The sequence below is a fragment of the Sciurus vulgaris genome (assembly GCF_902686455.1).
Source record: "Sciurus vulgaris genome assembly, chromosome: 18".
Classification (NCBI taxonomy): Eukaryota; Metazoa; Chordata; class Mammalia; order Rodentia; family Sciuridae; genus Sciurus; species Sciurus vulgaris.
The window spans coordinates 280,964-297,296 of NC_136479.1; the positions used below are offsets into that span (position 1 = coordinate 280,964).

The 16,333-nt window shown below is 51.5% G+C and overlaps 2 protein-coding genes across 3 annotated transcripts in view; both read right to left on the bottom strand.

Annotated features, from left to right (window-relative positions):
• Positions 1-14,391, bottom strand: part of AXIN1 (axin 1) — a 35,862-nt gene extending 21,471 nt beyond the window's left edge. For both annotated transcript variants that reach the window (XM_079121845.1, XM_079121844.1), the window contains exons 1-2: positions 14,020-14,391; positions 8,506-9,461 (exon numbers count right to left, since the gene is read on the bottom strand). In XM_079121845.1, coding sequence (XP_078977971.1) covers positions 8,506-9,380 — 875 coding nt within the window. In that variant the 5' untranslated portion in view covers positions 9,381-9,461; positions 14,020-14,391. The remainder of the gene's footprint in view (positions 1-8,505; positions 9,462-14,019) is intronic.
• Positions 1-14,415, bottom strand: part of NPRL3 (NPR3 like, GATOR1 complex subunit) — a 172,181-nt gene extending 157,766 nt beyond the window's left edge. The window contains exon 1 of the mRNA XM_079121848.1: positions 14,407-14,415. The gene's annotated coding sequence lies outside the window, so the exon portion shown is untranslated. The remainder of the gene's footprint in view (positions 1-14,406) is intronic.
• Positions 14,416-16,333: the final 1,918 nt, after the last annotated feature.

Here is a 16,333-nt window from a genome sequence, read left to right on the forward strand (position 1 = left end):
AGGGCCTGGGAGGGGCTAGTTCCCAATAAGGCAACTCCGTTTCCACTGGAAGGCACAGACAGACAGCAGTGCTAGAAGGGCCAGGTGCATGTTTCCTCGCTGCAAATTAGCCTTGTCCAATGCAGACACTCAACGGCAGGTAAGATCTGCTTGATTGCTTTTTTTTTTTTTTTTTTTTTTGATACTGGGGATTGAATCCAGGGGTGCTGTGCTCTACCACTAAATTACATCCCCAGTCCTTTCTGAGAAGGGGTCTTGCTAAATTGCTGAGGCTAGTCTCAAACTTGCAACCTTCCTGTTTCAGCCTCCGGGGTCTCTAGGTGTATGCCATCGTGCTCCACCCTGCTTCTGATTTTTAGCAGCAGTGGCCCACATTCACATGGAAATACTGTTCTTCACATAACACATAGCTCACCTCTGCACCTAAAGGTCAAAAAGGAGGATACTCAAAACTGTGATCAAAAGTGGACTAATGTCAGCTATAAACATGTTTTTGTTTTACTTTTCCACACAAGATAGAGTCTGGCCTCTACCCCTGAGGGCTCAAGGTTTCCAGCATTCCCGTCTGTACGGTTTCCAGCACTCCCGTCTGTACCCCCAGGTCACAGCCTCCAGCGACAGGCCCAGATGAAGTGAGGCTGGACAGCCAGCCTGCCCTGGGACACCTCCATGGGACGGGATGTGATGGGAAGCCACAAAAGGCTGAGAGAATGAGTCACTAGGCAGCAAGGGTGGGAGCTTCCTGTCACCTGTGCAGAGGAGGTCAGCTCCGCTTCAGGGGTTTTATTTCTTCTTATACCTCTGACACTCCACCCACTCACTCTGAATTACCCATCGAAGGCCCTTTATGGTCAAAATCACATAGTGGGTCAGGGAGAGTATGTGCTTCACAGAATGCAGAATGCAGGTACAGTAGACTGGGGTGGCACTCACATTTGCCCCAGGGAGCCACCTGGGAGAACCTTGGCCTTGTTTCTATCACCATCACCTACAGGTTGCAGATTGGGAGAGGCAATGCCACTGCTTTACAGGGCTCTGACCATCCTAGTGAACAGCACACCCAGCCCTGGAGTGAAGGTCCCACATACAGTGAGAGCCCTGGACACAAACTGGCAACCATACTGTCCCTGGCCCCGCATCCCACACTCTGGTTGGAAGGAGGACACAGAGGTAAAGGTTGAGGGTCACAGTAAAATGATTTAAATGCTTAACCAAATTCAAGGCTCTGGTGTCAGAAGAACAGCAAGTCCATGGAGCCCAACCACTGGTACGCCTGAGAAGCACAACACAGATCTTCAGGTCTACCGAAGGCAGGCAACCAAGAGCATCACAGATCACATCTTCAGCCAGGGAGACAGAAACCGAGACGACGCTACCCTATGCAAAAAGCAATCCCAAATCATTTAAAAAATCACAATCTGCCAGGTGTGGTGGCCACACCTGTAATCCTGGAAACTGGGGTGGCCTAGGCAGGAGGATTCCAAGTTCCAAGTCAACCTGGGTAACTTAGCAAGACTATCTCAAAATAAACAATAAAACCAAAAGGGCTGAGGGTATAGCTCAGTGACAGAATACTCCTAGGTGCAAATCCCAGTGCTACAAAAAAAGAAAAAGACAAAGAAAACACCAGAAGAACCCAAAAACAGCAACACAAGCATAGGACTCTGCCAGGAACTGCCTGCACCCAGTTAATGTGATAAAGCCCCCTCAGGGGGCTGCCTATGGACCAAAGCCTGTGAGCGCCAGGGAGTAAACCCCTGCAAAGCACACACAGCCCAGGGGAGAGGCCTCAGAAGGATACCTCCCATTCTGATTTCAAATTCCATTCTGACTGAAGACTCAATCAATGTCTGTTGTTTTGTTATGGTATTATAGACGAGACTAATACCACAGGGTGAGACACAAGAAGTGGCCTCCTTGGAAAGGCAGGGGCTAGGGACACATAAATGCAGCTATCAACCCTTTAGGGTTATTTTTTCTTTATCTCCATGTTTTCCAATAAAAATTAAGGTTAATTTTTAAAAGATCTAAGGGGTTGGGGTTATGGCTCATTGATAAAGCACTCGTCTTACATGCATGAGGCACTGGATTCGATGCTCAGCACCACATAAATAAATAAAATAAAGGTATTGTGTCCATCTACAACTAAAATAAAATAAAATAAATCTAAGTATTAAAAGGAAACATTTAGAACCAGGGACGGAAGTGCATACTCCCTGTTCAGAAACACACCAAAGCAGAGATGACCCCCCTGCAGCTCAGGACTACAACTGACACAAGCTCTTTGGGCCTCTCCATTCCAGACTTCTTCAGTCAGACTGCTGGTCATGCACTTCATGGACACTGGCAATCTATCAGACTGACTGTAGCAGAGAAAACAAACTTTTAGAGTACTGCCCATGAAGGACGTGCATGAATGCGAGCAGGATGGTGGGCCATCAGGGCATACTCGTGTCCCAAGGACCTCAGGTTTCGTTCCTGCTGCATGGAAGGCTCTGTGGCCCTGGAAGAACGGACAGCGAACGAACAGCGTCTATGAAAGATCCCTCTGAGGCTGCAGGGAAGACTCACTGGGAGCTTCCTACAGCAATCCAGTTGGAGATGGTAGGAGGCAGGAGGAGACAGTGCTTTTGATAGCAATCACCAGGGCCTGCTGCTGACCTGAACGAGGGCAAGTGAGGCAAGAATCGAGATGTTTTGGGCCGATTTGATGAAAGTAGTGCCACTTCCGAGCTTAGAGAGTTTAAAAGAGGAATAAGCTAGGGCGGGGAATAGATATACCTCATCCTAAGCAAGTCTGGTTACTACAATGTGAATGTATATTCACCAATACGCTTGTAACCATCTGTAACCCAGATGTGAATTTCACAGTGTCCAACATTGTCTGCGTCCAGAAGATGCTGAGAGTGTGACTCAGAGCTCAAGCCCATGAGCAGCTGCTGGGTGCAGGTTCAGGAGTCCAGGCACTACCTCAAGGCACCCCCATGGCACCCTCAATTGACAGGTCCTTCCTTCATTATCCCCATTTCACAGAAAAATACGGAGAGGTATAGGAACTTCTCCAGAGTCACACCATAGCAGGAGGACCCCACAGAAGTCAAGTGGGCCCTAAATGCAACCACTGAGCCTCAAATTCTCCAAGCACTTAGGAAGTTCTGGCAGAAAACATGGCTCTTCCGGTCACTAAGTTCAGGAATAATTTTTAAAGTTTCCTTTGGATTTTCACAAACAAAAAACATCTTCTTTTTGGACGTGGATCAAACAGGAAGTATGAATCTCAAGGGAGACTGTGGGAAAGCCACACCAATGCACCCCTTGCAGGTCACAGACCTCCTGGCCACAGTGTGTTGGCCAGGGGCCTGGTCCTAGAAGGCCTGTAGGCTGTCCAGCCACCAAGGCAAGGGAGGTGCCACCAACTCTGGTCCTGAGCACCACAGTGGCATATAAAGGTTCTCTCTGGAAGTAGCTCCGGTACCATTCTGGGGTTGCCTACCCAGGGATGAAGTTCATCCATTGGACCAACCACACATCTGGAAGATGCCAGGGATGGCAGCAGGGCCACGCTCTCCTCTCAGCTTCCTGCCCCAAGGCCTACAGCAGAAGGTAGAGGGCTGCAGGGAGGTCAGAGGTTAGACTTCACAGATGAGCTGACTTTTGTCACAAATGACCCTGAGGAGAAGGGGCCAGAGGTCAAATCAGTCTGTCCTGTGTCTTCAGGTTAGGGAACAGCAGACTACATTCTCTTCTGCCGCCAGGCACCCTTTGCCAGAGCACTTCACTCCCTCAACTCAGAAGCCAGGGTCCATCTTCCAAATGAAGCTCTGTATAAACTTTGGGCACTTCCTCTTTTCACAATTTCTTCTCTTGACCTTTTAAGTCATTACCAGAAAGTCAATAAACTAACAGGCAGATCCCACAGTCATTCAGGCAAACTCTGAGGGGCCTAGAGAGCAGTGCTGGTCTTGGACCTGAAAGGAAACTCTTGTCTTCTGAGTGGTCAGGCACTTCGTGCCAGGAACTCAGCCAAGCCGCCATGTTGCTCCTGCTCTGAATGGCATCCATGGTCCAGTCTCTGGCTATGGTCATAGAAACCACCCATGAATGGAAGTGGTCTAGTCCTAGGAAGACACAGAAAATATCCAGGGAAGTTGGGCTCAGTGGCACACACCTGTAATCCTGGCTACTTGGGAGGCTGAGGCAGGAGAAACATAAGTTCCAGGCCAGCCTGGTCAACTCAGCAAGAACCTGTCTCAAAATAAAATTTTAAAAAGGATTGGAGATGTAGCTCAGGGGTAGAGTGATTACCTAGCATGTGAGAGGCCCTGGGTTCAATCCGCAGTACTAAAAAAAAAGAAAGAAGAAAAAGAAGATATCCAGGGAGATCCTGCCCTCAGGGTCTACTCAGCTGGCAGGAAAGTCAGGGCAGCAAACTGAAATGCCAAGAACCTCTGCCATCAGAGTCCACAGCAGCAGCCAGGTGGCTCCAAGCCTGCCCTGGGCACCTTTTTGTCAAGCCAGCCTTCCAAGGGGAGTGAAACCTAAGCGGGCCAGCTAGTGTGTTGCAACTAGTGTGATAGGCCCAACTGCCAATCATTCAGTAAGCAGCCAAAAGCTGTGGTTCACACCAGCTGAAACAGTGGATCTGCACCAACCCATTATATGTTCAAAGTTCACATTCAATAGGTAATAAAGACTGGAGAAGTCTTGGCAAAGAGGCAAAGGAGGGAACCAGTGAGAAGTTCCATGACACTGGGGCTCAGGGGCTCCCCAGACAGCCACAGGAGGGTAGGGCAAATGCAGAAGCAGACCAAAAGTATCCTGTTTTCTTGGTTTTGATGGAGAGCTAAGTAGAAAACTCATCTGAATTTCCTCCAGTCACCTACATGAAAACCACCTGGCATCTCAGACAAATGAGGACAGAAGCAGCAGAGTGGATGTCACCAACAAGCACACAAGCAGAGCAGCCCACACTACAGGAACAGAGCAAAGGCAGTGCTAAGCCCTCTGGTGTTGAGCTGTCCTAGAGGGCCCTCTTGACACATCCCTCCACACAATTCAATACTGCAGCTGATGAAAAAGTGAGACTGAGCTCAGGGCCTCCTTCCTGGTGGGTGATCGCTGCTCACCTAGCCAGCAAGCACCCACTCTCCTCTTCCCTCTCAGCCTCAACCTTCCCTTGGGGAATCATTCTCCCCCAATTGGGGAGCAGCCATACTATCTGGGGGCACCCCACTTTCCTTCCAGGATGGCCCTATGTAGTTGAAGCCAATAGCACAGTCTCAGGCCCTCAGAATGTAGAGCACATAGGACACAGAGGCACCAGTGTCCTCTGACTGACAAACGCAGGGCCTTTCTTTAATGCTGTGGTAGCACTTGTAAACAAGGGGACCCAGAGCCCGAGTTCACTGTGTAGCCACCTCCAACACAAGGGAGCAAGCAAAGCAAAGCTGGCCATCAGGAAGGCAGGGTCAGTGGGGCATGAAGGAGGAGGCTGCAGTCGGCCAATTCCTTCACTGTCTACGCCCAGGTGTCACACTCCCCACTCCTGACTTCTGACTACAGCCTGGGGGACAAGCTGAGTGCCTACAAATGAAAATCAACATGAGCAGGGGACAGGGTGTGCTCAGTGGCCAAGGATTTGCCTAGCATGCTCCAAGACCTGGGTTAGAAATCCAGCACTGCAAAAAGAACAAAAACGGACAAAAACACCTCAGTGCTAGTAAACAATGATCCCAACATCAGAGAACTTCAAACTACAACACTGTACCACAGGCAGCCTTGGGTGGGAGAGAGCCATGGTAGAAGGGACTCCTAAACTCTAGGCCCCTCTGCTACCAAAAGCTCCATGAGGGCCAGTGAGCATGCTACAGCCCTCAAGGATAAACACCACCCAGCAGAAGCAGCCACATGGTCTACTCATGTCAGTCAACACTGTGCCTTACAAACAGGACAAACCAAAGAGAGAAACAGCAGAACTGCTGCTGTGACCAAAAACTGAAGAGTGGGCAGACCGGCTGGCCCAGGAGGGGTGGGCACTAGTGTTTTTAAAATTAGAAATCAGAATTAAGCTGGGTGCAAGTGGCCACACCTGTGATCCCAGCAACTTGGGAGACTGATGCAGGAAGATCCTAAATTCAAGGTTAGCCTAAGCAATTTAGACAGACCTTGTCTCAAAATAAAAAAAATAAGGGGCTGGGGATATAGCTCAGTTGGTAGAGTGCTTGCCTCACATGCACAAGGCCCTGAGTTCAATCGCCAGCATAAATAAATAAAAAATAAAAAATAAATAAATAAATAAATAAATAAAGCCGGGTGTGGTGGTGCATGCCTGTAATCCCAGCAGCTAGAGAGGCAGAGGCAGGATTCCAAGTTCGAAGCCAGCCTCAGCAACTTAGCGAGGCCCTACGAAACTTAGGAAGACCCTATCTCTAAATAAACTACTTTTAAAAGGAGATGGCAATGTGGCTCAAGTTAAGCACCCTTGGGTTCAATATTTTTCCTGTAGCCCAGTCCTCAAATCCTCAAATTTAGTGTCATCTTAACAAGGTTTCTAGTCTATTACAAACTTTTAGGTTAGGTTTCAGAACCTGTTACAGTTACACCAGCCTTAACAGGATTTGTTTTTCTTTTCTTTTCTTTTTTTTTTTTTTGGTACTGCTCTATCACTAAGCTGCCTCTCCAGCCCTCTGAGGCAGCTGGGATTACAGGTGCACACTACTAAGTTGAGCCTAACAAGGTATTTTTATAGCATATTCTGTCCTAAAAAAAAACTTGCTAAATAAAAGCATTTAGTAATGGTATAAATCAGTATAGAGTGCTCACCTAGCATGCATGAGGTCCTGGGTTCAGTCCCCAGCACTGTAATAATATTAATAATAATAATAGCAGCATTTGGCTGACAACAATAAGCAAAAGGAACAAAATGATTAGTCAAATAGCCAGGAGTAGTGACCATGCTTGTAATCTCAGTGCTGGGGAAGCTGAGACGGGATGATCACAAGTTCAAAGCCAGTTTCAGCAACTTAGTAAGACCCTGTTTCAAAATTTAAAAAATCAGCTGGCCGGCCTATAATCCCAGAAGCTCGGGAGGCAGAGGCACAAGGATTGCGAGTTCAAAGCCAGTCTCAGCAAAAGCGAAAACACTAAGCAATTCAGTAAGAAATCTCTAAATAAAATATAAAAAAAGGGCTGGGGATATGGCTCGGTGGTTGAGGGTCCCTGAGTTCAATCTCCAGCACCAATAAATAAATAAATAAATAGATAGATGAATAAATAAAAAGATAAAAAGGGTTGGGATGTCACTTAGTGGTTAAGAGCTCCTGGGTTTGTGGCTCAGTGGCAGAGCACTTGATGAGCATGTGCAAGGGACTGGGTTCGATTCTCAGCACCGTATATAAATAAATAAATAAATAAAATAAAGGTCCATTGCCAACTAAAATATAGATATAAAAAGAGCTCCTGGGTTCAATTTCCAGTACAAAAAAAAAAAAAAAAGAAAACCATTAGTCAATCCATGTTGACCACACTTAACTAAAGGGTCCAACTCACTTAACCCTCAAAAGGGTGAGTCCTATGCAGACTAGCTCAAGGCCAATCTCTTCAAGGCAGCAAGCTTGAAGAGCTGGTCTTGGTGTTCAGCAGCTGCACCAGAGCCACAGCACCTGGCGACAGGCTCTCAGCCTCATGCTCATGTCAGCAGCCAATGGATTCCAGACCTTCAGAGTCCCCCAGGCACCAGCTCTGGGGAAAGGATCAGGAAATGCAAGTGCTCTGCTAAAACATGCAACAGAAGCCAACCTGCAAGCCAAATGAGTCTCCCATAACTATAGAGGAACTGCGGGGAAAGAGTGAAGAAGCAGTTTCAAAGCTGTAGAGACTTCCTGAGAGCTTTGCAGCTCCCTCCAAGCTGCATGTGCACCTACACACACAACTGGTGAGGACCACCAGACAAAACACCTGGGCTGCTGGCACTGACCCACAACACCCACACGTAGTTAGCAAGCTAAAGGGACCAATCCTCAACTCCAAGCACAAGTCCCACAAGCTTCCCAGTACTCTGACAACTCCCCACACAGAAACTTCCCCACCAGGTCTGCCTCCAGGAAGAACCCTACCGGATCGCTATAAAAAAGCTACTGGAACTCTCCATGCATCGATGCACTTGAATGTATACTCCTCCCTTACTAAGCCCAGAGTTGTGTCTCCAGGTAAAGCCACTTCTGTGCAGGAGGACATGAGTCTACCTGCTCCAGGGTCAAGTTCCAATGTCATTATGACTTGTGAGAACTCCCATGTTCCTAATGATTCACCAAGCCACGCAGTCTGTTCTCAATGAAAGTATTCTCAACATCACAGACACAACAAATAGGGAATCAAACCCTGACAAGACCAGAGTGGCAGCCGTACACTCAGCTTGGGCTAAAAGATCCCGTCACCAACACCCTTCCCTTGTTCCTTCTGCAGGTCTCAGAGGTGAGCACAGAAAACAGACAGCTGGTGACTCACCTGAGCTCTCTGCCCTCGCTGTACCGTCTACTTGAGGCCCTCGGGGTGGCTGTCTCCAGGAGCAGCTTCTGAGTGAGCCTGCTGGGGGGGGCGCCATCTCTGCCATCATCCTCTTCCGCATCCTGGTCACATTTCCACTCCTCATCTTCATTCAAAGTGGGCAGGTATCCAGATATGCCCTTCCCTGTCCCTGACCCCGAGCTCTGGTCACTGCAGACCTTTGGGCTCTCCGAGCCTGTCCGCGTGTATTCCAAGTAAATGTCAGACTTCAGAAAGGACGGGTAAGTGTTCTCCTCCATGGTGGACTGGATCTCTGTCTGGGCCTGGTCGAACATGGCAGGGTCTATCTGTTGCTTCATGACACAGTCCTTGATGAAACTCTTGGTGGCTGGTTTGGTTTGCCTGGACACGATGCCACTGCTATCCAGGATATACTTTCGGTAGATGGCTCTTGCCAGCTTCAACCTCTTCTCCTCATTTGAGTTGCAGGGCTCAAGTTTCCTGAAGCCACTGCAGGCAAACCAGAAGTCCAGCAGGTCAGCACAGCCCTCCTGCTTCAGGAAAGTCCTGAACAGGCTGATCCCATCCTGGTCGTCCAGCAAGGAATGCAACGACTCCGCCCACCGCAAGTAAGGCGGGGTAGGAGAGGCACTGCCCTCAGGCTCATACCCCAGATCCAGATCTGAGCGCCTTGGGGTAGCTGTCGAGGTCTCGCCTTTAATGCTGATACCTTTCCCAGAGCAGAAACTGTGGCTGACGGGCCTTGGGTCTGTGGACACCAGTTCTCCCTCCTCACCAGGCACTGGGGGTCGGGGGGCATCTTCAGTGAAACTTGCTCCAAGGTCCAAGGGGAAACCCTGCTCCTGGACACTCATTCTGGGACTCTGCGTCAATGAACAACGAGCGCTGCACCCTAATACATCAGTACTTACGGCTCCCAGGGGAGGCAATCTGTCCTGTTGAAACCATCAAGAGGACAAGGGTTAGGAAGGTGGCCCTCGGGACACTACCAAAGGTTCTCTGAGACGAAACTACGGTGCTGCCCTCCCACTCTCACTCAAAGCAGAAAGCCAGTTCCATTTCCAGCAGAGATACATAGCCACACAGTATGCTCTACATCATACAACTTTTGAGAACTTACAATTCCAGGAAGTCCTCTCATAGTAAGTGGATGTCCAGAACACAGAGGATGCTTCTCCTCTAAAGTGTCCTTGCGTGAGACCAGGAGTCTGCAGCCAGCCACTGTGGCTTAAGAGCTGAATGACCAGGAGGGTTAGAGAAAGTAAAGATGCTCCCATCCCTGACCACTGGTGCCAAGGGCTTACTGGTCCCTCACACACAAAGATAATCACTCCACCTGCCCAGGCGACTCGCACAACTGGGAAAGGCACGCTGCAGACCCTACAGCAGGTGGGGTGTCTTCTGAGTCTCACAGCCTCTATTGTTTTCTGTTACTGCAGCACTTCATATTTGATATGCCTTGCAACAGATGCAAGCGCCCAGCCAGGTGTCCCTGCTACTCTACACATACACCTCAAAGAGCAGAAGGCCTCAGGCTGCTTTCAACACTGTGAGACTGGCAGTCCAAGGACACAGTACATAGGCATTCAGAAGGCTTCAATGCTGGCAATCTTAGAAATGCAGAGAGTTACACTTGACTGTGAGCACCTGTCTTATGAGGAAATGTTCTTCTGATAGCAAATGGTAGGTGGGGACATTAAGGGACAGAGAAAGTAGAGAATAAATTAAATTCAAATACAGGTACGCTTTTTAGCGAAGGAAGCATACGGCTCCTATGATTTAGCTCCCTAAGCTGAAAACCAACCACACATCCTCTTAGAGGTTATTCAGGAGGTTGAGGCAGGAGGACTAAAAGTTCAAGGCCAGTCAGGGCAATTTAGAGAAATCCAGTCTCCAACCTCAAAGTTAAAAATAAAAGGGCTGGGAGTGTAGCTCAGTAGTAGAAGGCCCCTGGTTCTATCCCCAGTTGTTGAGAAAAAGAAAACAGTGTTCATACAAACTGGTTTTTATTGCTACTGCTGCCAACAGGAAGGTGGGAGGCATGTAGGAGACCGCCCTCAAGCAAGATCTGGAGCCCACGAGCAGGCTGTGCCTCTCAACACAGCCTGCAGGATGTACCAACCTAGCCAAGCAGGCTGGAGAGGGGACTACACATCATCAGATCAAACACCTGGAGCACTGAACAAGCCAGAGCGCACAAAGTCGGCCCCCAGAACCAACACAAGGGGGCTCTCCCCAGCACCACTCACTCTGCTGGGTCTTGGCCTCCATGAAATCTACAACACACGTACATTCCCACACTGCACACTCTCATCTGCCACCCACTGCTGACCATCAGAAGGAGGAGGGTCACACCCCTGAAGGGAGGTCACCAGTATGTGCCCAATGTCATCTCAGCCTCAGCAGGGCTAGCCTGTGGTTCCTTCAGGTCAAGATCCTGTGCTGGGCTGGGCTGGGGCTCAGTGGTAGAGCGCTTGCCTAGCATGTGTGAGGCACTGAGTTCAATCCTTAGCACCACGTAAAAATAAACAAACAAAGGCATTCTGTCCATCTACAACTACCAAAAAAAAATAGTTTTAAGAAAAAGAAAAAAGATCCTGTGCAGTTCACAGAACCCCCTCCTTTTAACTACAGTCGCTTTCTCTGAATCCCATCATGTTGGAGTGAGCACCTTGGAGTGTGAAAGTAACTGTCTAATGGTGACACTCTTGTAGGTCAGGGCTACTCTTTCACATGTTATACACTTCCCTCATCACCTGAATTCTGAATGACCAATGCAGCCCAGAAAGTTCACTCAGCTTCTCTGAAACAAGAAATCTAAGACAAGTAAACACATACTACATGTCTGCAGCCCCACGTCATCTCAGATGTCTAGCTTCCTCTTGTCCAGGATGCCACCAGAGGAAAGAGGGCCTACATCCCTGACCACCCTTCCAGATGCACAACAGGCAGCCCACTAGCCTTGAGAAAGAGCAAAGTTACCAGGAACTGAACAGCAGCTGGGCAGACAGTGTGCTGAAATGTGAGGTTGGCTACTGTTGCTCTCTCCAAAGTGCTCAGGCCTCCCTGTGAGCGAATGCAGCAGGACCCTCAGCACTTAACAGTCTCAAAACCAAGGGTACCTATGGATATTCAATTCACTGGCACTGAGGAGAAAGATGTTTGTCCCAGATGCCAGACACAAGCTCTTTTCACATGCTGAGCTATTCTTGTGCAATAGGCAGCAAATTCAAGACATAGTCCTTGATTACGGAACTGCAGCTGCCCTTCAAAACTCACATTTTACTGTGTAAACCCAGTCCTCCTAATTATTTTAAACTGCTTTTCAGAGTCCAGAGGAAATTTATCTTATAACACGTCTCTTTGGTTATCAACTGACAGGAGACCTTTGATGTCCCTGGAAGGACACCAACACCTCCACATATCACTGATGTGGAAACAAGCCAATCCCCCAAATCTCCAAGCTCCCCAGGGGAAGCATACCTAGCATTTAGGGCACACACACTTACATACCACACATCAGACAGCTACATTAATTCAGGCGAGACAATGCCCACAAGCACCAAATCTGGCCCACAGCCTGTAACCACCATCAATAAAGTGATTCCATAAAGGGAACTATAAGTCTGATACAATATTTAAAATTCAAAATTCCCTTGGGCAACACTGAGGCACACACCCCTGAGTACCATGGCAGCAAGCTTGATGCTACAGACTAGTGTTTGTATTTATTTTACTCAAACATAACTTCCATACTTAGATTTATGAGGAGTGTGAAAGTAACTGTCTAATGGTGACACTCTTGTAGGTCAGGGCTACTCTTTCCCATGTTATACACTTCCCTCATCACCTGAACTCTGAATGACCAATGCAGCCCAGAAAGTTCACTCAGCTTCTCTGAAACAAGAAATCTAAGACAAGTAAACACATACTGCAAATCAAACAAAAACAGTGTTACCAGGTGCAGTGGTGCACGCCTGTAATTCCAGGGGCTCAGGAGTCTGAGGCAGGAGGATCACAAGTTTGAGGTCAGCCTCAGCAATTTAGCAAGGCCCTGAGCAACTTATTGAAACCCTATCTCAAAATAAAAAGGGCTGGGGATGTGGCTCAGTGGTAAGCGCCCCTGGATTCAACCCCCAGTACAAAACAAAACATAACAACACCTTTCCCACACTTGTTCCTGAATGGAAATTCTTAAAACTGAAATCAGCTAGTGCTGGCTATCTGTGGCAGACAAGAGTTAGGCTGCATGTGTTCTCTAAAACAGGGATTGTGGATCCAGGTAATATGCATATGAGCAAAAAGAAGGGTTCACAGCACAATGAAAATCTCTCTTGAAGATGGGCTGAAAAAATCTCCAGAGGATTGATGTGTTTGGTTTCCTTACTGTCTTCATGTTGGTTGAAGTGTGCAGCTTTAGTTTCATGCATGGCAGGGTAGGCAGGGAGAAGGTCTGAATTCAAATTTTGTGATGAGGACAGAATCTAAGACTTAACCCCAAGAGAAAGATCTGTTTTGGCTACCAACCTGAAAAGGTATGGACGCCACAGCAACTGGTTTCTCAAACAAGCCAACCCACTGGCTATACCCACTGGCCCTCCTATGGTGGTCGCATACTACTCCCACTTATGAGGGATGAGGAAGGAGACAGGGCGAGGGGAGGACCACCCAAAGCCTGGCCTCAGTAGCTACTGGGCACCTCATTCACCCTAAACATGAACCAGGCCCAGGGTCCACAGGAGGCATCCCACAGTGTGTCAACCACATGTCCACCTGTTAGATCAAACCCCTTCCCTAATGACACAACCCAAGGTCAAGGCCCTTCCTAGCACACCAGGCAGTCCTCTTCGCACACTCAGTCGCACACTGCCCGCCCCTCGGGCCTCAGTCTTCACTTCTGAGAGCTTCCCAACACACTCCCCGGCCCGCCCACCCTGGGCCTGCACAGTCCACGCTCCTGCACGCTTCCCCACACAGTCCGGGCCTCCAAACCCCCCCACAATCCGCACAGCCAACATTCCGCAAGCCTCCCTTCACGCTCCACGTCCCGCACACCCTCGGGGCTGCGTAGTCTGCACTCCTGAAAGCTTCTCCGCACACTTCTTGCCCCGCACACTCTGTGCCCCGACGCCCTGCACTCGTGCACGTCTCCCGAAACACCCGGGACTCCGCACATCCTCCGGGCTGCACAGCCTGCACTCCTGCACGCCTCCCGGAACGCACTCTGCCCGGCACAGTCCCAGCCCCGCACATCCCGCGCCCCCACACCTGCGCACCTCCCCGCACTCCCAGCTCCACACGCCCCGAGGGCCCCCACGGCCCGCACACCTGGTCGCCTCCCCGCACACTCCCCGCCCCTGCACGCCTCCCGCACGCACGCCGCGGGCCCCTCTTCCGGGTCCGCGCCCGCCGGCCTAGCGCGGCCTACACCGGCGGCGCGGGAGGCAGGCCCTCCCGCCGCAGGAACGCGCCCGCCGGCCCCGCGCAACTCACCGGCGCGCGGTGGCTGTGGCGGCGCGGCCCCGGGCCCTGCTCCCGGTGCGGCGCGGCCCATGCGCTCAGCGGCTGCGCGGCGGGCGGGCCCCGGCGGGGGCGCGGCCCGCGTAGGCCCCCATCGCGGCGGCGGCGGCTCGGCAGCCGGAGGCCTGGAGGCGGGCGCGGGCAGGCCACGGGCGCCGCCGAGGCCCGGCCGCCCGCTCTCACCGGCCTGCTCCGCAGGGACGCGGCTCCGGCCCGACTCCGGCGGGCTCCTGCGGCGGCAGCGGCGGCGGCGGCGGCGGCCGCGATCGCTTCCCGGAGCCAGAGCCGGAGCCCAGAGCACCGAAGCCCAGGCCCAGCGCCCCCGCCGGCGCCGCCCGGAAGTGCGGGGGCGGGGCTTCTGGCGGGGCGGGGCCGCGAGCCGGGGCGGGAAATGGGCGGGGCCGCGGGCCGGGGGCGCGGGCGCGGGCGCGGACGCGGAGGTGGAGGCGGGCCTTGGCCCTGACCTGTCGGACTGCCGACCCCCGGCTGCCGCAGTGCGTCTGGGAGGGTCCCAAGGGCTGCCGCCAGCCGGGAGTCCTCGGCGTGTGCACTGAGCGGAAGACCCGCCCGGATGTGAGCGCCGCAGTGAGCGCCGGGTAGCAGCGCTTTTCTGTCACTCACACCATCGAAGGCGGCCCCCGGTGTCCCGTCCCCTCGACGAGCGGACCGGAGCCGGAGGAACTGGAAGATAGGTGGGTGCCTGCCTGACCGGCCCTGGACAGGAGGCTCCTAACAAGAGCCATCACCGCCCGCCCAAGGCATGCGGGACGCTTACGGAAGCAGATGTCGCGGGGGTTGGGCTGTCGTGGTCAGGGCGGGGCTGATCAGGATCTGAGCTCCTTTGACCGTCCAGCCCCTTTTTTTCCCCTTTGTTTATACCCACTGCCCCCCAACTGTCTAGGACCCTCAGACGGTGAACTTAGGACTAGGGCACACAGTAAATGCTGGCTGCCACTTGGACAGGAGGTAAAATCTCCCAAGAGCTGTGGGCTGGGGTTGGTCAAGAATGCACCAGAACACAGGTCCCTCTGCCCTAATTTCTCCCAGGCACCATCCAAGATTCAGACAGGGGCTCTCCTTCCCACTACTGCCCAAGCGTCCCACTAGTCCAGGCCAGCCTGAGAAGGAGGGCTTCTGCGTGTCCTGTCTTGCCCACCTCCCTCTCCATGGCATCTCTTGCTGAGAGCTCAGGTCTGAGCCTCCAAGCTCAGCAGGCCAACTCCATTTTGCCCACCATCACTAGACGCAGGACAGAAGGCCCACAGCTCTAGACACTCAACTGCAAGGGAATTTCCAGCCATACCTGGCAGCAGCCCCTGCACCAGCTCTGGCTACTGTCATCCTGTCAGAACCAGCACCTCTCCCGATCCTGGGGCCCTGCTCAGGCCTCAGCCCTCCATTGACCACTCTCCAGCGAAAGAAGGTGGGCACCAGCAATTGCTGCCCCTTTGTCTATCACCCCATGACAACCCAGGATCCTGTGCTTCACAAAGCCATGTCTGCCTGGTACCTCACACACACTTCAGGCCCTCATTTCACAGCCAGAAAGCTTCACACAACTCAAGCTGACTTCTGCCCATCAAGGATTCACAGCACATCATCCGACCCCCACCTTAGCTGACAGTCTTCAACTGGTCTGCACTCTGCTTTGAACCTCTCAGGGCTACTAGGAGCCCACATCCTTTCAGGACGATTCTAATGATGTCTCCTACACACCACCCTCTCCTGGATGCATCTGGTCACTTGCTCACTTCAATGCTTCCACTATGATGCTCTCCCAAGTCACCTCCAATGCCACTGTCATATCTGTTAGACATTACTAACCGTTGATACCAACCCCTTATCCTTCATTGCAAACTTCCAGGCAAGCACAGAAATCCTGGCTTGGGCTTTTGAGTCACCAGCCCACCTCCCACACTGCTGCCTACCTGTGGTGAGCATGTGCAGAGACATGGCAGGCCTAGCCCCTGTTGCCTACCTTTCTGGGGACTTAGCATAGTGCTGGATGTCCAGGGTTGGTGTGTGCAGGAAGTGGGCAGCATCAACAGTGGATACTGGAGTGTCCCAGTCTGCCATGGGCTATCCTGGTTTATTACTGTGCCTCAGGGTAAGGGCCAGGGTATGGAAGCCACACTGCTAGTCCAACACCAGCCACACTGGGTCTTGACAGCAGGTGTCCATGACCCACCAGGACAGCCCGAGGTCAAATGGTGCCTGCACTGGAAGCTTCCTTGAGGCCTCCCTCCCAGCCCATTCAGTCCCAGAACTTAGAGGAGACAGTGGGTGA